This window comes from Xiphias gladius, chromosome 1, assembly GCF_016859285.1.
Source record: "Xiphias gladius isolate SHS-SW01 ecotype Sanya breed wild chromosome 1, ASM1685928v1, whole genome shotgun sequence".
Lineage (NCBI taxonomy): Eukaryota > Metazoa > Chordata > Actinopteri > Istiophoriformes > Xiphiidae > Xiphias > Xiphias gladius.
The window spans coordinates 6,496,875-6,523,923 of NC_053400.1; the positions used below are offsets into that span (position 1 = coordinate 6,496,875).

Genomic DNA, 27,049 nt, shown 5'->3' on the forward strand with positions numbered 1-27,049 from the left:
ACAGTAGTATGATGTTTTATCTCATCCAGTTTTTAAACACACTTTATTGTGTAGGAGCCCATAACATGTCCCCTATCACAGCCTCAAGCATTTGTGCTAATTTGACAAAAGAAATATGTATTCCTCATTTTCCTTTCATCATTCAGCAGCATTTCTGATGCCACGAGCTGGGGTAAATGAGCACCTTAAATTGTAACATTTTGGACACTTAATCGTGCTTATGTGTTTCCTGCAGGTCAACAGAAATGTTGCTGTTTCGAAGGCGAAGATATTCCTGACAAGTCCAAAAAATATCTGTGAAAATTCCGTATTTGTAGGTAAAGCTGTGGACAAGTGTAGTGTTTCCTTTTCAAATGAATTTTCCCTTTCCTGCCAGCCTGCAGTGTACATTAAGTGTCTGCAAATGAGCGTCTTGTGACGGCTCAAACCTTCATTTTTATGACCTTCCACCGTTTGATTATCCTTGCAATGCTTCTATGGAAAGACGCAGGCTATACAGATGAAGCTGTGTTGCAGGATAATGTGTTACAGAAATAAGCTGCAATGTCCTTCCACAGCCATTGTGTGTCACATCGGGCTGCATCCCCCAATTTATCCCCTCTCTGGTTCAAGAGAGATTCCTATTGATTTCCTATCACTGAGCTAGCGTACAAAGTAAATAGGAAGTGTGTGCCCCATTATTTGTGTTGGTTGATAAAACAGAAGGGTAGACCCCCATGTCTTCATTCTGATGCCCGTTCAGTAACCACAGGCCCGTTCTACCAAAAAACAACAGCTGCAAATTTGATGTAAAGTGCTCATATACAGTGATGGCACCTTTGAAAATGGTGTGTGTTTAAATTATTGGCACGGTATTAAATCCGGTGAACCTCAGGACGTGATTAATGAGATTACACCCAGTGTGGGAAAAGAACCGTGAATGCAGGCTGTATTTTCATACATGCTTAATGTGTGTCACCCTGTGGGTTACTGCCCAAACCAACAGAGGGAGATTTGCTTTCCCAGGAGTCGGTTACATGCAATCTCTCAGTGTCTGGGCCTCTGCTAGACAGCTGGAGAAAAACGAGACAAATCCATTTAGACCGGAAATAGCGCGATTGCACCTACTTCCACATCTCTAACAGGTTTGACCAAGAATGGTGTAAGTAACACTTTTCAGATAGAAAAAGCAGTTGAGCGCACAGGGCTTCATATGCATTTTATGTGAACATTTTCCGTTGCAGGCTTTTTACATACCTAATTCCTCCCTGCACGGCTTTTGTTTGTAGCAAACCATTCAGCTTTTTCATCCCTGGAACTTTATAGGTGTTGTGTTGCTATTATTGTAAATGCCACAATGCTACAGGCTTCAAATAAAAGCCAGAGACAATATTCCACCTACAATTGAGTTTCTGTGCCCATTGCCTGGCCTACAGCTGCATCCATTTCTGCTGTGTCCCTGAAATTTCTGTGCATTATCAAGGGGAAGGATGAACTAATCTGCAGTGATTTGAAACAGGACCAAAACACTGGCTTTCCTAATCCCTCATTTTTTTATCAGGGGTGGAGAGGAGCATTTTACCCCTGTGGGAGGGAAAGAAAGAGGGAGCTATTTCATGCTTCACCGGTTCCACTGTTTTTATGAAGATTTTTCCTACCCTCTACTACCCCCACTTCAGTCCATAGTGTAACTGAATTTATAAAGCCTGTTTGCAATAGTCAGACACCTTTTAGAAGTACAGAGTTACTTTTCATAATTAGGGATGTGTAGATGACTGCCTTCTACCTCTGTAGTGGTAGTAATTTAACTTTAAGGCAGATAAGGCTCTGTATCTCTGAAAAAAAGAGGTGCAATTTCCTTAGCTGTCTCATTTTATTCATTTGACAATTGGCAAACACCTATGGCACACAGGATATAATTTGCTTCCCAGCATAACTGCATGAGTGCACCAATTTGGATTATTGCACACATCTGTGGGATATAATTCATATAATTATGTCTCCTTAATTTCTGTCAACCAATTCATTTGATATTTTATTTACTTATCTAACACATTTGTGGGAAATTTCCACATGCTGCAAGGTTTTCGAGCAGAACTGTGAATAGTAAACTGGGTTAACCTCATACTGAAGTGTTATCCCGTATGGAGTGTAGCTGTAAAGTAATGTGAGATTTTCAACAAAACACATGCAGCCAAGGGTGAGTACAGTTAATGCAATGTCGTGCAGTGTTCATGTAAATTGAGAGTAAGTGATCTGAGTGGCAGTTCAGTGGATTTCCAAGTCCAGCTATAATGTGTTGCTTTTACTGAAACACAAATAAAAGCAGCTCGTTGATCTGCTGTGATCTAAACACTGCAAAAGGCATGGGGTATAACAAGCAGTAGGAAATTTACAAGGTAAGCTTTGGCAACACAACAGCATAGGTCATCATAAGACTATGAATTACTAGAACACCTCTGTCTCAGAGGACCACTTGAGGCTCTCTCACTGTGAAATAATTGGGTTGCAACAGTGAAACTCCTACTCCAGTAAGAGTGTAAAGGTGGCTTTTGCTTTGTTTTGCTGTTACAAGACCATAGACACAGCGGTGACTATTAATCAATGGACACATGTAGCTGACGGCATAAAGAGGGAGACAGGTTCAAAAACTGTACCATGTGGATCCGAAAAAACATCTTCAGTGAATTGCTGTTTATTTAAGGCCCTTTCTGTTTTGCAGCGATTATACTGTGCTGAAATGTTGTTTTTTTTTTAATAAAACATGTTTTCCCAGAGTATGTTTTGAACTCCTTGTAGGTTAGATGTCTCTTAAGTCTTCACTGCGCTCCACATTGGTCAGCAGGTCAGTTAGGGGCTGTTTCAGTGCATGTAAAGCCAGCAAAAGCCAATATGCCAACAGAATACAGATGTCTGATTTGTGTCTTACAAAGTGTAAACTTTGCAGGGACTGTGTTTCCATCACATCTGGCTCTGCATTTTTTATTTTCCTTTTTTAATTCATGACCGGCACCTGTGAATCACAGCGTCAGAGCCAAAACTCACACTTGGTGCAGGTCTTTACTAAAGCCTTTTTTCTCTGCAGTGGACAGACTTAGGTGCCTGTGGCAGGACCTGTGTTGTCTGTGACGAGGGACATCTCCCTTTGTTGTCAGAACACCTCTGAACATCTTTCACAGAAAAAATTACCATACCATCTGTACCTTACTACTAGCATGTTGCTCACTGTCAGCACGTCAGCGTCTTTTCTCTCCCTCTTTTTCTCTCTCCCTCTTTCAACACACTCCCTCACACTGAGACTGATGAGGAGCAAGGTCAGCGTGAATTAAAATGGGTACGTTTAATTGCGTTAATAGTCACTTTATATTCAGTTTTTCCTGATACCTTATAATGGAGCTGTCAATGGTGGATTGAATTGTCACTAATCCATTATCTGATTTGCCTTGAGCGTTTGGCAGAGTTTTTATATTGATGAAGCCCCCTGCGTACAGTTCCTGCAAACCTCAGAGGGTCGGTTTATTAAAGAACGTCATTTCTGCTACGCTGAGTATTGATGCTCCGAAGGTAATGGCAGATTGCACTAATGTTAAAGGAACGTTGATATTAGATTAGCAATTTTGAGAATACACGTGCCAACAGTTAAACAAACATAGCCAATCTTTTAATTCGGCAAACCTTCAATAGTGTTTTCAGGTGCCACAAAACACCTGTTGGTTTGCATATTCAAAGTTGGCAGATCTTGAAGACAAGCATGCTTTGAAAAGCGTGTAAAAGTATGTATTAAGCCATTAGTAGATATGCTTTCTTTTCCTACTGTGTTTTAATAACTATGTGACACATCCATCGCTGTCATGTTGATTTGCACACTGGCTAACATACAGTATCCAGCAGAAGCTAGCATTACAAGAGGCTAGATGACTGATCAGCACTGACATGATTGGTTTGCTCAGTTAGGCCAGACACCCATTATAGCATATTTCATTTGAAGTCATGTCACATTTGCCGAAAGTAATTGACACTTTGACGCCAGAACTGTCCACACGCAATTGGAGGACAAATAAAGGGCATGGGGAGGCGAGTTACCAGTTACAGTTTGTTTGCGTGTACTCACGCTGGTTCAAATATCATGTTCATTTGAGTTCAGACTCAACAAGACTGAAACATTAAGTTGGATTCTTTTTTGTTTTGGTTAGAGCGTGTGCAAAAATATTAAGGGGGGAGGGTTTGAGAAAGGGGTGGGTGGTGTATTTTATCATCCTGCTGAAGGGAGGGCAGTCTGAAATTTTCAGAAGAATAGGGGAGGGTCATGGAAACTTTCCCGCGAAAAAATAATATTTTATCTTAACCTCTTTGTTTCCCAGAGCTGCCACCTGTGCCCAGCTCATTTACTTGCTGACAGGGGTAATAAATAATCAGTTAGTAGCTCTAGTTTCAAAAATAGAATGGCTGCTATGTTTGAGACAAGCTATATGACATAATTTCTAATGGGAACTTTGGTGAATATTGTGAAAGTTAAAGTTGCATTTACATGTTGAGTTTAGAGTAGTACATTATTTTGAATTCTTTATGTACCCTAAGCTTTTATTATTAAACGAGCTGTACCAATTCAACACTGTTATTTTTTTCTTTATCTATTCAGCTTTTTTAAAAAGTGAACCACAAGGTTCGGCTTCGCTCCCCACCCCAATAATATGCATACATTGCCTTACTTACGAAATCAAAAACACACACATAAAACTCTCAGCAACTCTCAGATTTAATGTACATCGCTGATATTTCAGAGCAGCGCAACTGGCAATGTGTTGCAAATATCAAGCAAGTCTGAGACACATGAGACAGGACTTTAGAACAAATCAAAGCCACATAGCGCTGCAGTCCATAACTCTGTTTCTCTGCCTCAAAGGTACCCCAGTTACCCGGGTAACAGCTACAGATGCCGATGACCCAGTGTACGGGAACAGCGCCAAACTGGTCTACAGTATATTGGAGGGGCAACCATATTTTTCCGTGGATCCTAATTCAGGTAAGCACAGTAGTTGTCTACCTGTTGCTGTTTTAGAATTTTGCATGTTGCATTGCTCCAGCTCTGAATGAATTAGAAGACACAGCACGCTAAATGGAACACACGCAATAATAGAGAGGATAATATCATCTCTATGAGTTTAAAGAAAGGGTGACACCTCTGTGGGGCAGGCTAACCAACCAAGCTCTTTGTGCTGTTGCTCATTGTTTGCCTGACAAAGCCTCAAGAAGATCTCTGTGAGATTGAAACGTTGCTTCATTAAATTTAATGGGCGCTATTACTGCAATGTGCAAATCCTTTGTCTGTTTCTAACCAATGGAGAGCATAATGTATTACAAAATGTAATGAATGAACACCACGCCCATAATGGGACAGAAAGGTAAGAAACAGGCTTTACAGTGAGACAGTGATTACATCTAAGGATTATTTCAGTAGTCTTTGTCTTCTAGACAGGCCCAAGCACATTCGGTCAGAACCTGTTAGTATTTAAACATTGTCCGTTTTCATTACCTGCTTCGACTTAGATAAATGAGCTTACAGAGTCCCCTCAGGTCAAGTGGTGGGCTATCACTGTCTGACCCAGCCTCTAGGTAAGTACATCCAAATGACAGTTACGGATAACTTTACCTTAGGGTGTAACTTATTGTACATAGATGTAAATCTGTAGTGTAAGGTGTTAAGCTTTAGGGACCCAACTGTATATCAGAACCCCAGCAAACGACTGAATGTTTATACTGTAGCTGTAGCCACTTTTAAGCCAGAAGTATGCAGTGGAAATGTATTGTTTTTCATTACAAAGTTGAAATATTCTGACAATCTCTCCACTAATAGCGAATTCTTTATTATACTACCACAACCATATTTCAGCAGTTATTTTAGCAGTATTACAGAAGTAGAAGTACTGTTGAAATCTTTTCAAGCTTTTCGCAGCTACCTAAAGGCAACAGCATTTTCAAAAAATAGTCCCTTCTCCTACCTGGTTAAACATACCAAAATAATGTAACTTTGACAAAAATCTTGAAGCATGCTGCATTTCAAGCAAGTTTTTCTAGAAAATTACAGTATGTATATATATATATATACACACACACACATATATAAACACGTATATATATACCTATATTTCGTCAAATTATCCAATCTTGCAGTACAGTGTGATTCCATAACTGATAAAAAAAAGCAATGCATCATTCATTCATTACGTTTCTTCTCAACTTGAGTCTTTTGCCAATACTCCATAATTGGTGGAGCAATTTATTACTATATAAATGTCATTTCTAGAAATCAGTTATGCTCCAGGCTACTTGGTACACTGTAACATCTAAACATGAGATGAAACAAGACAGACAACAAAACATCTACAACCTGATTACATGAATATACTGTACATGTACATGAACATTCGGTTGTATGTCAACAGAAACTCCTCTACACCGCTATTTAGGCTGGAGGGTGATCGTACTTACAGTATGTTTTAAAGGAGATTTAACCAACAAATCCATTGTAATTCATTAACATTTCATTAATATTCACAGTTTAGGTTCACGTTAGTTTTTATTTATTCCTAAGGTTGCTTGAGTTTTGGCAGCACGGGTCTCTGTGCTGCCAATACTGGGAATTTCCATGAAAAAGAAAGACTGGGGTGACAGCAGTGAGGGAGAGGGTGGCTTTTTAATGTGCATGAGCACTGCCTGCAGGTGCTACAAGTTGCACAGGTTCCAGCAGGTGGAGATGCAACAGCTTCCCCACCTGCTGCCCCACCTGAGGTAATCTCACTCTGGTGCACTAGGTTTAAAATGCATATATTTTCTGTGAGGACACAAAAAGGATTCATAGTGAAAAAGCACTTATCAGAAGACCACATGACAACTATGTTAATGAGTGTTGTAAACCACTATGTGTATGTCGATGTTATTGTTTAACCGCACCCCTTTTCGGCAAGCCCGTGGGGGACAACTTTACCAAATACACACTAAAAGGGAGCTGACAATGTTGGTTATAGCGTAAAAATTTGTGTAACAACAACAGGACTGCAGGTAACGCAGCCCATCTGTTTTTTGAAATGCTTGTAGATTATTGCTGCATGAGGCTGCTGTTAAGTCAGGCTCCCAGGTTCACTCCCTTCTCTACAGCTGCACACTCGCTTATGTTTCAAAACATAAACAGTACACTGGGGCAAAAATGTGTATTACTGGGGGCACTGTAACTAAATTGAAGAGTGTGTAGCTTTAATTGGAATGTGAAATAATGCAGCCACATGGTAGGAAAAAAATGTTAATGTGTTAAATAAGAAAAAACAGCACCCACACAGCTGATATGCTGAGTGAAACAGAAATAAGATCCACACACTGTGTCAGTGGCTTCCAATAAATTTAATAAGGTAACATTTGATCTAACAGAGGTCTTCGTCAGGCTTCGTCAGACAACAGTTAATGACATAACAAATGAAAAACATTATAAACACACAATATTACTCACGGGTGATTGGAATCTACATAATAAAATCACCTTGGCTGTTATACTGGGCCACACATGATGGTGCCAAGTGAGACTGATACACGCCTAACCTTTCACGACTGAAAGTGTGAGCCACACATTTACGGTAGCTGGCTGAGGACAAAAGTATGCCTCTATTACTGGCATACATGGATGCAAACACAATGGTTTCGTTATTATATTTGTCCTGGTTTAACCAGGTCAACTGATTGTTTGAATGCCACAGCCTGTCTGATCATGATATACTAGGTATCACCATGATTCAGCAATGGGCTGCATGAAATTTATTAAACCTACAAAATCATAAGACTCATGTGAGCTGAACTTTGCATCACTGAGTTATGTGTTTCCATCAGCTGATTGGTCGTCATAAATGCAAAATGGGCCAGTACTCATATGCTGCTGTGTAACATCATTGGGTTATGAATTCAAAATAATAAAAATAATAATAACTACCTCTTCCTTTCACAAGGCAAGCTCTTCAGCAGCGTCATCATGCATAAAGCTATCTCAAAACAGATTCCAGATTGGATCTTTAATTGCTTTTTCAGCTGACTTTTTAACATGTGTCTGTAAGCAATATGATTAAATAATGGTGAAATTACATTAATAAGAAATGAGATGGAAATCGACTGCTCACATTTTGGAAAACAGCACACAATAAACAAGCTGGAAGAGAGGCAGTCTCAAAATTTATGTACATAATTAGGATGAACACATAGAAACTGGGCTCGTCCTCACTGCTATAGGCGTCACGATCTCGAAAAATCTGCAGCCGGAGCGGGGCTATAGCAAAGGCACTGAACGGACAGTTTAAGGATTAGCATTCATGCTTTGTGTGATTGGGGAACACATGCAGATGGCTTATTCAAGTGAGCCAGATGTTTTAATGAATGTTAATGAAAAATAAAAGGTAAGGGGAAAACAACCATTAGAATGCATTTGACACTTACAACGCCACATTTGAAATGAAAAGCATTCAATAAATAAATAAACATCATGCCCCAATTCATCACTTGGTTAATGGTCGGTGAAAAAACAAAAAAGCTGAGGCAAATATCTATGGAAATGAGTGTTTGTCTATCCTCCCTTTTCAGTGATTAGGAATTAATTTGAATAATTAACGATGATCAACAGAGATGAGAGTGTTGCTTCCAGTAGGATAACTGAAGTATGTTTGTATGTGTGTGTGCGGAAGAGGGAGTACGAGTGACTTGTTTGTGTTGGTCTTTTATTTATGGAATCATTTGCTTGTGTGAGTAAAAGGGAGGTAGGCCTACCTTGTTGATGCCAGTCAGAGCTTGCACTAAAATCACACTCATGATACGTTTTTAATGCTTAGACGAGTCACTTAATACAATATGTAGAGTATAAATATTGCTTAGGCTTACCAAGCATACACCCGTGTACTGTATGTTTGATTATTTCTGTAACCAGAGCAGACATCAGAATAAGAAGGAGACTGATATTAACGTTACATTAAAATGGCAATGATTTCTTGTTCTGATGCCGTATTTATGTTCACTCACTTTGCCCCTCAGACTCTCTTAATGTGTCCAATGTACATTTACAAGTAGAAGTGAGAAAATACACTATGTATGGTATGCAGTGTTGCAGTTAATGAGAGTTTTATTTTATCTGTCCTTAATCCTGGGAAATCCTTCTAACACGTCTGACTAAATAAAGGCTTTTATTATTCCATTTCTCCTTGCTCAGCTTAACAGTGCTCAAAGAATGTATCTTTTTCTATGTTTTTTATTTTAAAGACCTCCTTCAGGTTCTGTGGACTTAATGCATATACACCAATCAGCCAGGGCATTAAAACCAGGTACTGAATGGTGTATATATACAGCATATACAATTGGGTTCAGAAGTCAGAATATAGCTTCGGCAGCCTGATTCCATGGACCCAACCTGATTTTTGTCAACAGTCCAGGCTGGTGGTGGTGGTATACCAATGTTGGGAATGTTTTCTTGGCACACTCTGGGCCCTTAATACCAAGCAGTCATGGCTACTTCCAGCATAATAATGCACCATGTAACAAAGCCAAAATCGTCTCAAACTGGTTTCATGAACAAGACAATGAATTCAGTGGACGTCAGTGGCCTCCCCAGTCACCAGATCTGAATCCAGTAGAACACCTTTGGAATGTGGTGGAATGGGAGATTGACAGCATGAATGTGCAGCTCAGAAATCAGCAGAAAAGATGTGATGCACTCATGTGAACATGGAGCAGAATCTTAAAGGAATGTTTCCAACATATTTTGGAATTCAGGCCACGAAGAACTGAGGCTATTTTGGGAGCAAAGGGAGGCTCGACCCAGCATTAGTATGGTGTTCCTAATAAAATGCTCAGTGAGTGTATGTTAGGGGGAAAAGATTAATTTGGAAATATTATTATATTATTATTATGATTAAATTTTATTATTATTATCATTGCATTGTATCCTGTCTTTGTGACCCCAAAGAGATAAAATGAAGACATCGCACAAATGTGTCAAGGAGTAGGGGTCCATGGCACTAGTGTGACCAACTGGTCCAAATTGAGTTGTTGTGCTGCTCCCATGGTCACCAAACACACAATTTGTTTGTCAAGAAAGTTGCTTGTTCAGTCATTACTGTGCAGACGTTAATAATTTATAGAGCTTAGGGAATGATAGTAATAACAACATGTATTGCTTGTGGTGGAGGTAAAAATGTCCAAACCCCAGTGAAACAATAGTAAAAAAAAAAGAAAAGCTTGTTGTATTTGATAAGATACCTATTTATTAAATTTATAGAACAACAAGGTTATTGCTCCTCTGTCCTATGTTATCTTGCTGATAAGGTTAGATAGAAATTTTATTTAAAATATCAACTCTTCTCCTTCACATTCTCTAGTTGTTAGAGCATCAGTGTTGTGTGTGACCTCCAAAAGCAAAACTGACCCTAAAACTGTGCTATATCTCTACAGAAAATCTATCTAAAGAACAGAAAATTCAGGCACAGAAAACATCCGAACCCCTCCCATGTTTTTCATCATAGCCAAACATATTCTCATTGTCTGAGGCAGCTCAGGACCAAGGCAGGGTGTCATGCCAAAGCCTGGCTTTTATGAGGGGTTTTATATTCATTTGATGATCCTGCGGGCCTCTGTTTCCTGAGTGGATTATCTGTATATGCCTGTGCTGAGCCCTTTTTATATTCAGCGCTGTGGCAGAGTCAATAAGGTCCATTCTGCATACAATATTCAAGATTATACAAGACAGACAGCATAATTCACACTCAATCAAAATACAAATGACTGCAGACAGCGAAACAACGCATTTGAAAACAAACACAGCTGATTCTCAGTGCTGTTACTGGCTCAGTCATGACCACCTTGCTATGCTCACGCAGACTGTGTTTTTTCAGAGAATAAACCTGCAGGGAATTCTTTACCTTTGCCTGGTATGGTGTCCTTGTTTTGTAAAGTCATGGTCTAGAATAATGCATGTTATAACCCAGAGAGTAAGGTGGGCATGAAGGTTACTGTATTTTTATCGTGCATACTTGCATGAGCATCATTAAAATGATGTGCAGAGTATATCAGTCATGTTTATAATTGCATTAATGTGTTACGAACTGTTTCCACCTCCAGCCACCATAAAAATTGCTCTCCATGGGATGGATCGGGAGATGAGAGAAGAGTACCTGGTGGTCATTCAAGCTAAAGACATGGGAGGTCACATGGGGGGCTTGTCGGGAACTACAACAGTCACTGTCACACTAACAGACATTAACGACAATCCTCCAAAGTTCTCTAAAAGTAAGTAACTTCATGACCTTAAACATTCCAAATCAAATTACAAGGAGAAACAAATTACTGCTGCTCTAAATAAGTTTCTTCTGATTGGTTATTATTGGGAAAAATAAATGTCATCTCGCAAATTTCATCAAACAAGCTCCTCAGAAACCAATTCCTCTAACTACTGTGATGTCTAATGATGATGCAGTACTGTAATATGCTTCCACAATTTTGTTTAATTTGATCAACATTTCTAGAAACCAAAGGGCTATGTGTCTACCTCCCCAGGTTTGTATGAGTTTGGGATCCCTGAAAACCTACCGATGGGGAAAATGGGCGGCAAGGTGAAGGCAAATGATAGAGACATCGGCGAGAATGCTAAGTCAACATACAGCATCATCGAGGGAGACGACCAAGGCATGTTTGAGATTATTACTGACACGCAGACACAAGAGGGGATTCTCCGACTGAAAAAGGTAGGGCCTAGAAACTTGCTGGAAATGGCTAAAGTCACCTTTTAGTGTTTTCTGTCTTTGTAAGTGACTCACTGACTGTCAAATAAACCAGAGCCATGGCTTTCATGGTGCAGGAGCTACAAGGTGCATTCACTAATATTAGCAAGAAACGTAGTTGCAGCAGCTACATCAAGCTGCTACAGCTAATGACTTAAAGACATAAGTAAATACTGTATAATAAATAATGTGTTTAGTGTTAAACAGCATGCTAACATGAGGACAGATTGCTCTGCCTCTTCTCTACCACTTCTCATGAAATTCTGTGCCTTAGCATTTGAGAGAAGGTTTTAATCAAAAGTACAGCACTAAATTGTAAAACATTAGGGCCTGCCCACCAGAGTAGCTTGGAGGCTAAAGGAGCATTTTCTCCTCTGTATTGCTAAATACTAGTTTTTGTCCATTCAACGAATCAATGACATAAAAAAAAAAAATAGTCGCTATAAATTTAAACATCATTTCTCTGTGCAAGTATTCAAACATATATGGCAGATATGTGAAAAATAAGAGGTCTGAATTGCTTTCTTCCCTTACAATATACTCTCATTTTTACATTACAGTCTTGCCTGTTCAGCTGTCGCTGTCTTAGCTTAAGGCATATTGCTAAGTATTGCAAATGCCTTCCTTCATTCTAACTTTGGTTAAAATCTGTCTTGCTGACACCCGCATTACCATCACCAAAAGAGCAGATGGACTGGACCTAAAGTTGCCTGTTGTTCTTTGCAATGTTAACACATCTCATGTGAGAGATGCAGTTATTTATAATGCTGTCCGGAAAACAACTTAATCAGAGCAGTCGCTGGTTAATTGCCTTGCTCAAGGGCACATTGGCAGTAGTTGTTCCAAGAAGAAGAGACAATGCACGTTAAATTTGTTCATCCAGGTATTCCCAGGTGTCTGGTCCTGAAGCAAACAAACAACAGTCCTGTCACAAAATCTGATTTGGTTTTACCTTGAGGCAAACACATTAGCGCATAATGACATGGTACAATGTGATGTTGGTGAAGCAAGTGTTGGAATTAGTAGAACTGTATTCATCAGATAAAAGTATGGCAGAAGCTAAGACACATGCTTTGCCGCTCATAGAATAAGTATGCTAGGCTCTCAGTCATTTTCGCACAATTTCACACAATGTAATAAGCTCCTAGATATTCAGTTCAAATTCAGTATGAATATTTCCTCCAGGATAAAAGCTGTAGAAGTTTGAGCAGGGATATCATTGCTCGCCTGAAGACATTTAGAGCATGCAATCCTATATTTTGCTCAAAACTGAAGCATGTGAAATTAACATTTGAAAACCACATTGAATTTTAATAACACTGTGACCTGAAAGCAAGTTTGGACAAAGCTGCATCTCAAGGACATCTGTGGAAAATCAAACTGAGATTTGAACACAGGGTATCAAAGATACCAAAGCACATGCTACATATATATACATACACACACACACACACACACACACACACACACACACACACACACACACACACACACACACACACATATATATATATACATTTCCTCTATCAAGCTCTATTTGATAGAAGATGTTTGCATATATTGAATCATACAGATGATTGATGGATGGGCGTTCTCAAGTCTTGAGCCATGGTTGGTTCAGTGTCTGTAGAGAACAGCTATACATCACTCAAATACGGAATGCCATTGTGTTGTGATGTAAAATGACATTACCCCAAGGACATGTGGTGTGACTTTGTCAAAGTGTGAACAATGAACTGTGTGGGAGGTGGAATGCATAAAGAGCTAAGGCAATCTGCCGGGACTACAATTCACTGCCACTAAAGAAAACATCAGTGCTGGAGAACAAACTCGACACAAAGTCATAAAATCTCTAACTGTTGACAAAGCAAATGTCAAATCTGTTAGTCTTTTAGGCAACCTCCACTTCCCTGTCCCGGAGAGAGCCTTGCTCTTCCCATGTCTGCTCAGCTTTCTCTCTGTGGCCCTGAGTTGGTTGCCTACATCACTAACGCAAGATGGTTGATAACGTGTTGGGAGAGTAGCAAGGCATTTGCTCAGTGTCTCAAGTTTAGAGGAGTTAAAAGAAGCTTTTGCTTTTTTGTTCTATATCCTAACCAGTGTTATCCTCCAACCAGGGTGACAGAAAATAAGATACACTGTAACTCTTTCTCCAACACACCCTGTCCCTGTCAGCAGTCTTACAGGTCTATAAACTGTCATCTAACGCGGAATTCAAATTATTAAAGATCCTTTGCGGCAAGGTTAAAACTTATTGATCTAACTGAGGCTGGAGAGGCACAAACCAGGGCAGAGATTCTTTGCTGTTTGGGTTTTAAGCTTTTTATCTGCCAGCCCCCAGGCCTGTCGAGGGATGTTAGTGGGATGCTGAGCTTTCACCCCTGCAGCCAGCGCTGAACTTTGAAGTCTCTAAATGGCCCATGTACATACTGATTTGATGCTAACGCTTGCGAGAGACCGAAGAATGACACAGCAGGGTTGTGGTGTGGGACACGACAGCGAGGGGGTGTTAACACAGGAGAATCAAGAATGTCTCTTTGTTGCTGAGTGTAAGTATGCTGTCTCTGTTTAAAATGTTTTGCCTCATTCAGTTAAGCCATGTCATTTACCAGGAACAACCAAGAATGTGAACTGGCTATGCAACCTTGACTCCAAAAAACATGTCTGGTACATAGCTCCACCGTTTCTTTTTACACTTGTGAATTTCTTAATAATCAACAGTGGCTTTACAACAGTAGCACTATGCATACAAATAAAAATGAAAGTGGCTCTCCCTGGATTACGTGTTCAAAGTGCTGTGTGCGTTTATTGAATTAATAAATTGAATGAGTCACAATATGACTTGCATTCTGATTCCATGGCTAGGATAATATACAGTATTTAAAAGTGCAGCTTGCATAGATGTTTTATTTGATTTTCTAACTGAAACTGAAAATAATTTTAATCAAACTTTACTAGGCTAATCAATAAAGCTGCTTACCACTATGTTTTCCTTAAACCATTTAAGTGCATTTAGTTTAATTAAATATGCCAGCAACAGTTAGAACCCCCCTTTCCCCTTTCAGCTCTTTGTTAGGATACTGGAAACCAATATAATGAGTTGTGTCTACATGCTGTCAAGTGGGAATAACACATAATTATTTATGTAAAGGTGAAAAGCAGTTCAAAGAAATACTCTAGTACTCTTCAAGCTGTGTTAATCAATATTTTATACTAACAATAGATCAAATTATTATGGGCGATGTGAAATTGGTCACTTTAAAGGGATCAACCCACAGGGATTTATCATCTGAGTCAGCTATGGATTTGCCAGCATCCTTTAGCTCATTTTTTTTTTTTTTTCATGGCCCACAACAGCTCATATAGCAGCTAGAGAGCACAAAACAGTTCTCAGTGGAGAACAAAACAAAACTCTAAATGAATGCTAGTGTTGCTCCATGTCTGCTCGATCTATAGGCAACTGTTTGCCAACAACTACAAGATGGTATTGCAGTGTTGTATATACAGCTTGTTCTGTTGTCCCCAAATGGCAGAAAACAACAGACAAACAGACAAAAAATGATGGTTCATACCAACAAGCCAACTGAAGTGCAAAAATTACAGTATTCAGGAGAAAGAAAGAAAGGAACAATGAAAGAAAATTTCATAACAGTAAAGTGCCAGATAGTATCTCCTCTGCTGAATATCAACCAGGTAAATCAATGTTTGTACCACTAAATGACTTTTAATAATGATTCATATTAAAAGTTAAGCCTTTCCCCTCTCTCCATTTCCATATAATCATTTTCACTGTCCAGTCACAACCTTATACAGGCTCATACTCTCCACTACCCTCTGAATTAAAGTGTAATCCATTGTCTTGAGGTCCAGCCTCACTCTGTACTTCTCAGCACAGACGACAGGATCAGACAGCGAGGAAAGGAAGGAATAGAGGATGGGTTGTGTGTCAGGAGTGCGGAGGAGGGGAGGAGGAGAAGAAGGGGAGGTTAATAATGAAAGTGTTCCAAATAGCTTCTGCGACCGTGGAGGAGTAGGGCCTGGAGAGGCTTCAGGGGCTTAGCTCTGTCTACTAGTGTCCTGATGCCAGGAGTGTAGGAGTGTGGAAGTGAAGTCAAAGCACTGGGTCGCCTCTCCCCTCTCCTGCTACTGTATCACAGCTGTACCCCCAGACACCCCTTCACCCACCTGCTCCCTCTGCCCCCAGAGCTCTAGGCACTGGCCTTGTCTGACTTCAGGGACACTTCCTCTTGCTCGCTCCCTCTTTCTCTAACCGAATACATTTCTCGTTTTGTTCATCTCCCTCCTCTTAGTCCTCCTCTTTCCCCAAGCCAGCTCCTATCCCCTCAAGCGGTAAGGCCCAGGTTTGATTTCCCTATAAATCCTGGTTATGGAGCGTGGAAGTGACTTGATCCCATTATTCTAGCAGTATGAGAGCAACCAGAGGTGATTCAGAATGAAATTGTGACAGTCTGGGTTGTCCTCAGAGATGCCAAGAGAGTAAAATTGTGACTCTCCTCTTTCTCTTTAAATATTAATGAAGAGCCATCTTTAAAGGAAATACTGTATAGCAATTGAAAACAGGAATTAAACAGATATGTCAGTCACACAATGACGTGTCCTGTACAAAATGTTTTCATTTCTCTTTGGAAAATTACTAGTCTTGAATAAGTACCTGTTCTCGTTTATTTTATGTGAGCTAGTTGTGATAGCAGTATGAAAGCTCTAATAATCTGCTGTCATAGAAAGCATTACCAGGGAGATTTGTGTTCTTTCAGGCTGATAGAGGCTGGAAAATATTACCAGGCTGTGCAATTCTGAAATTTACAACTATTGTGACTGATTGATTTAAATTAAAATTGTTGATCCAATAAATTCTGTTTGAGCAACAGACAGATACCATGGACATGATCACAGTCTTTCTTAAACTATCTCTTCAGATTAAAGCCCCCTGTGTTTGTACTTTGTATTTCTTTATTTATTTTTGGTGATTGTAGCTTCTTGAGATTATTTTGATGGATGGGTTCTTTTTGGTAGAAAAAAATAGAAAATAGCTGGGTGACACAAAAATTCTTATTTACAAGTAAAAGTACTCCATTCCAAGTTTTATTTAATAAAAGTATAGAAGTAATTTCTGCAAAAGTATCAAAAGTAAAAGTACCCATTATCAAAAAGTGGCCCCCGTTAGATTGTTCTATTGTTTGTAAACCTGTAGCTGGTGGATGTGGATGTAACTTTAACTGCTTTATGTTAGTGTTACCAGTGACTGAGTATTGCATTTTCGCAAGTTGGGGGACTCGAAAGACAGATTAAAAAAAAAGGAAGAATTTCAATCAAAAATCAAAGCAGCAGAGACCAAGATCCTTTCTTACTTGTAGTCCCTAGTATGAGTCAAGCTCCAAACTCCCTGGATCTTACCTTCCCTGTAACAAAACTTGATTGCGTCTTCCATTACATCCTTCCTGCCTGGCGAACAGCCAGATCTCTCAAGATTTCTGACCTTGTACTCTCTGAAACAAGTCGAGGTAACCTTGATGACGGGATCAGTAATAATCTCATGACTAGTGAACTGAATTAAATGTCTAAAATTCCTGGAGTGCCCCTTTAATCTGTAAAAATGCATCATATTTCATGAGCTGATCATATGTTTTGTCTGTAAAATTTTGATTTTAATTTGAAAGGTACGGCTATCAGATAAGTGCTGTGGAGTATAAGTACATTATGCGGTACTACTGAAAATAAAGCACCTCAAAATAGTATTTAATTACATTACTTGTGTATAGTGTAGCCTACTTTCCATCATTGTATTTCACATGTGTGATCTGAATAGAAAAATTGGACAATGGAGCAGTTTTTGATCATTTCTCTCTTTGTGCCCCTACAGCCTTTAGACTACGAGAGCAAAAGAGCCTACACACTAAAAGTTGAGGCCACCAACATCAACTCTGAGCCCAGCAGCGGCGGGCCCTTCAAAGATACAGCCACAGTGAAGATTGTGGTTGACGACTCGGATGAACCTCCTGTTTTCCTCAAACCCGTGTACCTACTGGAAGTGAATGAGAATGCCCCCATCAACACGGTCATAGGGTCAGTTACCGCCAGAGATCCGGACTCTACTGGGAGCCTTGTCAGGTACGAGAATGAATGCAGTTCACAATGAGCTACTTACAATAAAAAAACAAAAAAGAAAAACTCTATTACTTAATCATTCGCTATTGACTGACCAGAGCAATACCAATCTTGAAAAGGAAAAGGCTCTTTAGTATAACTTCAAGAAGTGATGGAGAGAATAGGTTAACAAATGAGTCTTTTCCCACTATAATGGGTTGGTTTAATAAAAGGGCTGACACTGAGGCATGCAATTAAATCTCTTCATGCCTGCCTGTGACCTTTGGAGACAGTGGTAGTGTCTTTGGCAATGAGGAAGCGACTCAATGATTGCTCTCGTTTCCACATATGTACAAAAAAAAAGTAGATTATGAGTTGAAGGCAGCACAACTTTCTCTTTCATTGCTATATTCCCCTCTGGTGTGACTTATTCTTGGAAATACCACAAGGGCACCTTGAGGATAGGTTATACAGGCAATTTCTCTCCCTCCATCTTGGCATTTCATTAATTCTCCAGCGACTTGCTGACCGCATTCCCGCGACAACACTCAACAGGTTGTGTGTAATTGCATGGCGAGCAGAGAGCAGCCTGGGTTTCTTAGATTGGCTGAGGCTATAGAGCAGGGCCGGTTCATTCTACATTTTCTTTTTTTTGCTTTTTTTCCTTTTTTGCTTTTTGGTGGCATCCTCATGTTTAGTGATGAGATTGCCAGGAGGAATTGAGCCCTGAGGTTGCATGATGTCTCTCCCCTGGTAAAAAGAGAAGTATATTTCATGTATAATGACATCTTTTGCCTCTCTCTGTCCTTATTTCATGCCATAGTGCTCCTATGTTTGTCAGTGCAAGTCTGCGTTTTAGTGAGATATAGAGACAAAGTTGAAGAAACCAGTTTGAGAAATTAAGTGTATAAAAGTCCAGTGTGTGAGTAAATTCAAAAATTTCAAAACAGGATTTTCTTCTGAATTATGTGCAGTGTTAACAGGTAGTTATGTTTGTCCACTTTCTTGTTTTCAGCTCCTTCAGTGCATCATTATTGAAAGAAAAAGTAACTGAATGTGACATGACATGATCTCTTCCCACATTTGCTGCTATGAAACTGTCCAGATATTAACATCTTGTCTTGGCACTTGTTAAATGTTTTGAGCATGATACAGCGCAAACTGAGTCAAGTTATTTGCCTTTTTTCTGTCTATTTCTCTCTCTTTCTTTTTTTTTAGTTTTTCCTGAGGTCATTCACTTGCAACTCACTGTGTTCATTATACTTTTAATCACCAATTTTATAATTTTGTGGAGAAGTTGTTATTTGTTTTTTTCAGAATGGATTGTTGCTCAAGGGCTGTGTGTGACTGTCAGGCCAAAAAATCCACTGCAGTCAGAAAAACAGAATAGAGCCCTCTGAAAATTTTTCTCAAGAGCTGTTAGATTTTTTTTTTTTTTAATTAAGCTCATTCTCAAACTTGGAATTTTATTCTCCAAGAGAAAGGAGAAAACGAATTAAATGGCAAATAGAATGCTGCATTAATCATCTGCCAACTCCTGTAAAACCACTGATTAGTAGGGAAAATAACTGCTCAAAGATTATACACACAACCAGGAATTTACTGGGCAGTTTGCATTTTGTCACAACAAATTTCTTTATCTCTGTCATTTTCTTTGAAGTCCAGATGTACATTTTTACCCCCCCAGCAAATCTTTAAGACGATCTATCTCAGATGTCAAGTGTATTCTTTGTTGGGGGATGAGATGAAACAACGTATTGTCATGGAGGGCTTACTGCAACACCCTCTCCAAAGACCATTTGATTTTACTTCTAGCCAGGGTTTGTATTAGTCTGTAACTCTGAGCTTTCGCTTGATAAAATGATCACAGTCTGGAAGATTTTAATCCTCCACATATGCTGGCTGACAGGCTGTAGCCTCAATAATGCCTCTTACAAGAACAGAAATATGTGCGAAATAATGGAAAGTCTGGGCAAAAGCTTCACCAGTCAATAAAGCCAAATATTTATACTTTAGAAATTTAGTTTGTTTGCAATGCATACAGGGTTGCAACTAATGATTATATGCATTATTGAGCAATCTGCCAATTACTTTTTGGAGTAATCAATAAATAGTTTGGTCTATAAAAACATCAGAAAACTGAAACTTTGTCACAATTTCCTAGAGTCCAAGGTGGTGTCTAGTTTTGTCTGACCAAAGGTTCAAAACCCAAACATATTCAATTTGACATGTGATATAAAACAAAATAAAAAAAACAAACAGCAAATCCTCACACTGGAGAAGCTGCAACTAGGGATTTTTTATTTATTTATAAATGACTACAATGATCAGTAACTTGCAAATGCAAATGCAAATTGATCTTTATTCAGCTGATGTACTTAAAAAATGGTGAAGGAAACACACTTGGCCAGGGCTATTACTGTATAAAGACTTTAGATTTTGGCTGTGAAACTAACAAGGAGTTATAGTATTAGCCATAGCCCTTTGCATACAAGAAAACTGGAAAAAAGGTGAAAAACAAAGTATTCTTATGAAAATAATAGTGAATGTATCAGTTGCAACACATGCAGTGTGTTGGTCTTTAGACTTGGAATAGATGTAAATTATACTTATCAGCCCACAATTGTCCTCCTCCCTCCCTCCTGTCATTTTTTTCTCTCCCTCTGACTCTCGATTTTTCTCTAACTTAAATGTTTTAAAAAATTGGAAAGAGGAGTGGCTCCCAAAAAGAAAGCTATGGTTAGTGAAGGTATACCTCCAGTGGAGGAGTGACAGCAGTAATAGCAGCATTTCTGTGAGCGGTCTGATCACCATCAGAACGAGCTTTCAAGTCAACCGCTCTGATTAGAATTGCTCTCTGTCTCAATCCCCCCTCCAGCCGCACCAGACCAAACCAGCCTGAGTCTAAAAGACTTGGGGCAAGTGCTCTGGTGGGCTGCCATGTCCTCTGCACTCAGGAGACAAACAACCCCTTAGCTATACTTAATGCATCCAACCAAAGGCATTTCAGGTGCACTCCATGAAATACTCTCTCAGTATTGCTGCTCTCTGGAGCCTGTGCTCTGTTGTTTTCTACCTGAATGATCACAAATAAAAAGCAGTGTGACATCTGGCAGTCACTATAGCTGTCTGACACTAACTGCTGGATTTCATGGAATAGCTGTGCCTGTATTTTATTCCAAAATATTGATACTGTGACAAGCATTCCCAGAATCTGCTTTGGAACATGTTTGGTTTACATCTTTGTCTTTACTCTCTTTTTCTTCTTTTCTTTTTTTGTGGTTGAGGGGAATTGCAGGAATGTAATGAAATTCTGTAAAGCTTGTTTCTTTCTGCAGGCTTCCTTGTGTTGTTTTAGCACAGCTGACAGATGACATGCTGCATATGGTAATACAAGCATTCATGTAAAGGGGATGGCTTTGAAATGAATGGAAATTTTATGTCAGGAAGGCAAAGGCCCTCTATTTCGCCATGCTGATTTTTTTGTTTTTGATATTTTGCTATTTATATTTTACTTTGGACTCTCAAGGAAAATCCCCCTCCCTGTAAAAGGTCCTGGGATCCAACCTAAATAAAAAGTAGTGTTAGAACACAAGTGGTCAGCATTCACAGGACGGCAAAAATTAGTTCTACATCTGTGATCCTCTCTCAGCGGAATTACTGACCTAATAACAAGCAGGAATGTCACAGAGACATTTTGTTCTCTGTGGAAAAAAAAAAAAACCCTACTCTTGATCTTTTCACCTCTTCTTTCCCAAATTTGTACAGGCACTCAGTCATTCAGATGCACACATTCACGCAAATTTACACTCTAACAGACAGAAAACCCAGCAACCACTGTCACATGTACAAACCTTTACACCTTGCAACAGTGCTAACTAAAGCCTGACCTATACATTGGCATGGCTTATATTGTATAGTATATTTTGGTATGAGAGTAATTATGCTGGCGAATAAGTAAAAATTAAAGTGTAGGAATGACAAAAAAAAAAAAACAACTTTTGTTAACTCAGAGGCAATGTTATCATTACATAGTTTGGCCATCAGAGAGCCCTAATGGGTTTATTTATTGACACTAAAACATCTTGCTAAGATGGTCACAACTCTTTAATAGCCAAATTTAAAGTGAAAAATTTTACCTCTAAAGAAGAAAAAATAAATTCCTCTTCTTAAAAATTAAATTTTTAATTGACAAGCTGTAAAACACACCATTAATCAATTTAATACATTCAGGAGTTTTGCGAATATAGTCTTGCTTGGTTTGGTATGACCAATAGCAAATTGCTGTGTAACTTACATTACTCAGCCAGTTTCCTGACCTAATAACTCTTCTATAACAGTATGCTATAGGTAAATTACATTTAGCATTTATTAATATCGCTTGTGGCCACAGTATGTATGAATCAAATGTATGAATTTATGTATGAATCAAAAGTTATATAGTCTCACTTTAAGGGATTTGAGGGAAATGTGTTTAAGAAAACAATATTCCCTTATACATCATTATCTGAATTTTTAAAAACTCTCATACAGTGTATCAATATTTACCTCATAAATTACTCCAGTGCTAATTCAGCACATTGAAATTTTTGTTTGGCAATAGTAGATGTTTCACATTAAAGCGGTACTCCAGTGAGTGCTGCACTTTGTTGGGGAACTCTGTTGGGGATACATCAAAAGAAGAAGGACCAGACACTGACAGATCCTGACTCTTTGTCCTAGGTGTTGACCTTTTCTAAAAACATTGGATCCTACATTTTCCATGTAGATTGTAGATTAATTTTGTACATTTTTACAAATGCAACATGATAATTAATTAGAGCAGACACATTTGTCCAAAGTGCCTTACATTTGTTTTCCCTTGCATACAGTGCATTCAGAAGGTATTCAGACCCCTTCACTTTTTTCACATTTTTGTATGTTGCAGCTTTATACTAGAATCATTGGAATTCATTTTTCCCTCATCAATCTACATTCTATATCCCATTATGACAAAGAGAAAACAGAATTTTAGAATTTTTTGCAAATTTATTAAAAAGGAAAAACTGAAATATCACATTGAAATAAGTATTCAGACCTTCGCTATGGCACTTGAAATTTAGCTCAGGTGTCTCCCGTTTCTCTTGATCATCTTTGAGATGTTTCTACACCTTTATTGGAGTCCAACTGTGGTAAATTCAATTGATTGTACATGATTTGGAAAGATACAAACCTGTCTATATAAGGTCTCACAGCTGACAGTGCACATCAGAGCAAAAACCAAGCCATGAGGTCGAAGGACCTGCCTGCAGAATTCGGAGACAAGATTGTGTTGAGGCACAGATCATGGGGAAGGCTACCAAATCAATGCTGCTGCAGTGAAGGGTTTCCAAGAGCACACTGAACTCCACAATTCTTCAATGGAAGATGTTTTGAACAACCAGGACTCATCCTAGATCCTAGGAGAAGGGCCTTGGTAAGAGAGGTGACCAAGATCCCGATGATCACTCTGGCTGAGCTCCAGAGATCCTGTGTAGAGATTGGAGAATCTTCCAGAAGTACAACCATCACTGCAACACTCCACCAATCTGGGCTTAATGGCAGATCGGCCAGATGCCTCTCCTCAGTGTAAGACACATGAAAGCTGCTCGGAATTTGCAAAAAAGCACCTAAAAGACTTTCAGACTGTGAGAAACAAGATTCTCTGGTCTGATGAAACCAAGATTGGACTGTTTGGCTTCAATTCTAAGTGTAATGCCTGGAGGCAACCAGGCACTGTCCATCACCTGTCCAACACCATCCCATGGTCAAGGGGGGTGATGGCAGCATCATACTGGGGGGAGTTTTTCAGCAGCAGGGACAGGGATACTGGTCAGGGTTGAGGAAAAGCTGAACGGAGCAAAGTACAGAGATACCCTTAATGAAAACCTGGTCCAGAGTGCTCAGGACATCAGACTGGGCCGACGGTTCACCTTCCAACAGGACAATGACCCTAAGCCCACAGCCAAGACAATGCAGGAGTGGCTTAGGGGAAACTTGAGTGACCCAGCCAGAGCCCTGACTTGAACACAATCTCTGGAGAGACCTGAAAAGGATTTTGCAATGACATTCCCCATCCAACCTGACAGAGCTTGAGAGGATCTGCAGAGAAAAATGGCAGAAAATCCACAATTCCTGGCGGCTTGTCGCATCGTACCCAAGAAGACTCAAGTCTGTAATCATCTCCAAAGGTGCTTCACCTAAGTACTGAGTAAAGAGACTGAATACTTATGTCAAAATTTCAAAAATTCTGTTTTTGCTTTGTCATTTCGGGGTGTTGATTGTAGATTGAAGAGGGGAAAAATTAATTTAAACCATTTTAGTATAAGGCTGCAACGTAACAAAATGTCTGAATACTTTCTGAATGCACTGTTACATACAATCGGGGTTCAAATTGATGCTAAATGTGCTAGCAACTACACGTGCATATTAGAAACCATAGTTTCTCTTACTGAAAGTAATCCATATAACCAGATGTCACGCAGAATTTGTTTGTTAATTCAGTGTTCTGCCATTAGAATGATTAATTCTCAGTTTGCATCAACATGACCAGTGCTCAGTGTTCGATGGTGGCAGATGCTGTGGATTGCCACTGTGTTGTTCTGTTCAAGCTTGGTTCATTATTTGACCCCACAAGATCAGTCAAAATTTAACTGAATATTTTTCCTTTGCATTTTAAAATTCAGTCACTGTGGCTAAAGAGACAAAGGATTGCCACAGAAACTTGAATAGAGGATCGACCTGGCCATACTGTTTGATTGACAGGTGATCTCTGACTAATGCAGTGCACAGATGCCACATCAATGCAAAATCATAAAGAAACAACGATGAATGGAAAAAAGATTAATGATCGAAGTGATTACATCTCACACTATACTTGTATTTTTTATGCACAGAACAGCTTCTGTCACACTGATGCATTTTGGTTGGCATATTACAGTATGTTTTGTACTGAGGCTGAATATTTCTGGATGTCTGTTGTGTCAGTTGTAAGAGAACTACTCGGCTGTGAAATACTTGGCACAACCATGCTCTACGTGATGTTTAACTATTAGACTGAGGTCAGTCCAATGCAGTTTAAAGGCTTGTGAGAAGATACACAGACACAGGCACGCATTTGGACATGTCCTCACATCACACTCAAGAAAACCCCGCACGTATAATGCTAGATATCATTTTTTATTTGCTTTTAATTCTTTTCACATCACGTTGTCAGTTTGAGTGACAGGTGGCAGAACATTTCAGGGTCTGTCTCCTCGCTTCCACGTGAGGCTGTCAGAGTTTGACTGGGATCCACTCAGTCTGCAGGAGAGAGGCTGCTCCCAGGTGGTTTGCTGCTGTCTGCCTGTCTTGAAAGTGCTCTGCGTCTGCAGGGCAAGAGAGAAAGAGATGGGTGGTGGGGGGGGTAGAGTCCTCATGGACCTCTCCCAGCCTGGCGTCTAGAGGATTTTACACCATTTCATCTCAAAAATGGAAATGTCACGGCTCGGTACATCTCCCCAACAATTGGAATCTGGGCCAGTGGTTTATTTATTTCATTTCTTAACATTCTTGTATAAGCAGCACTCTCCTTCATATAAATTGTTGTTGTTGTGACTTTGTCTTTGGCTTTTCCTGGTGCTCTTTCTTCGTTGTTCTTTTCATCTCTCTGTATCCCTTCCTTCCTCCCTCTTTCTTTCCTTTCTCTCATATAAATACTGCAGGGTTCCAGCCAACAGGTCTGCACTGATAGGGATGAGCGGTTCCACTGCGAGATGGTATGAGACCCAGGGTTAGGAAGGAAGGGAAACAGGGTGAGCAGGGCGCCTGGTGGCTGAGGGATGTCTGTCTGGGGAAGAGGGTCTGAAAAAAAATTGGATAGGGGGATTGGATTAGGAAGAGCTTTAGACCCAGCTGGATGGAAAAGAAAAAAAAAACTTTTTGTTAGTGAGTAAGAGGGTGAAGAGATTGTGAGGGAGGATGTGAGAGTGAGCCACTGAGAGAGAGAGAAAGGAACAGGGACAGTTTGTCCTGGAGGTATGGAAACACTTGTGCAGTACACGATGTAATTAGCTCACGTGAATCACTGCGGCCTTGTGTTTTGGGTGAGTAGGATGTTTATGACAGTTACACATAATGGCTAATGAAATGTGTGAAACCAAAGATGACCCATAATGACAGATCCTTTTTTAGTCAGTTTTGTGTGGGCTCGTCCCAAGAATTGGCGCTGTGCATGTTGCAACATGAAAGAGCGATTTCACAGCTTCAAGTGGCATCGGAAAATTCTCTTTTATGTGCATTCCAATTTCATACCCGCTGCTGGAGTTTTTTTCTGGAGAGTTTTATGTCCTGCCACTGTATTTTTAAGACTGTACAAGTCTCAAAAAGTCAGTGTGTCACAGGCAGGGTCACAGAGACATAGAAACAGGAAAAGGATAGTTTTTCAAATTTATCCTTTGGAATAGTGTTTGATTCATCGCCTCTGCCAAGGAGGTTATGTTTTCACCCGTGTCTGTTTGTTGGTTTGTTTGTTTCTCAGCAGGAATACACAAAAAAGTACGGAACCGATTTGCACCAGACTTGGTGGAGGGATGGGGCACGGGTCAGGGAAGAACCTATTAAAATTTTGTGCAGATATGGTTAAAACAATTGGATCCAGGATGTTTTTATCTCTTTCCTTCACATTACGAGACAGGGCATTTTTCAACATTTTCATCAGTACTTGGCCTTGGCAGAGGTATGCATTCTACTTAGTGCCATTCTAGTTTTATTGACAAAACCCTAAAAGTCACTAGTGGTTCAAAAAGAAAACAAACAAAAAAAAAAACAACCAAAAATCATTTTGCCTAAGATTAGTCAAGTTCACACAAAACAAACCAGTCAGTGGTTCATTGGCATTACACCCCCCCCGTTGTTTGAGCTCCTGTGTGACACAATGCTGTCCTAACTCATTAATGCAAAGCCTCTGGGAGCCATTGAGCATTGACAGAGCCCAAACAGGGTTAACAACAACCCATCTCTTACCCTGACATAACATGTGCTAATGGTCTTTTTTGCAGGAGGGGGGGCGTCAACATGATCGGAGGAGGGCTTCATGGATCTTATCAAGCTTTAATACCCCCTACTTCTCACGTGAAGCCTGTAATTATTCCTCGGATTGATAATTATTG

The 27,049-nt window shown here is 39.6% G+C and overlaps 1 protein-coding gene across 2 annotated transcripts in view; it reads left to right on the forward strand.

Annotated features, from left to right (window-relative positions):
* cdh8 (cadherin 8) overlaps positions 1-27,049 on the forward strand; it is a 95,478-nt gene that overhangs the window by 58,894 nt on the left and 9,535 nt on the right. The window contains exons 3-6 of one of the 2 annotated variants that reach the window (XM_040138551.1): positions 4,883-5,002; positions 11,119-11,286; positions 11,554-11,741; positions 17,659-17,906. In XM_040138551.1, the coding sequence (XP_039994485.1) occupies positions 4,883-5,002; positions 11,119-11,286; positions 11,554-11,741; positions 17,659-17,906 (724 nt within the window). The remainder of the gene's footprint in view (positions 1-4,882; positions 5,003-11,118; positions 11,287-11,553; positions 11,742-17,658; positions 17,907-27,049) is intronic. The other variant, XM_040138562.1, reaches the window with a different exon arrangement.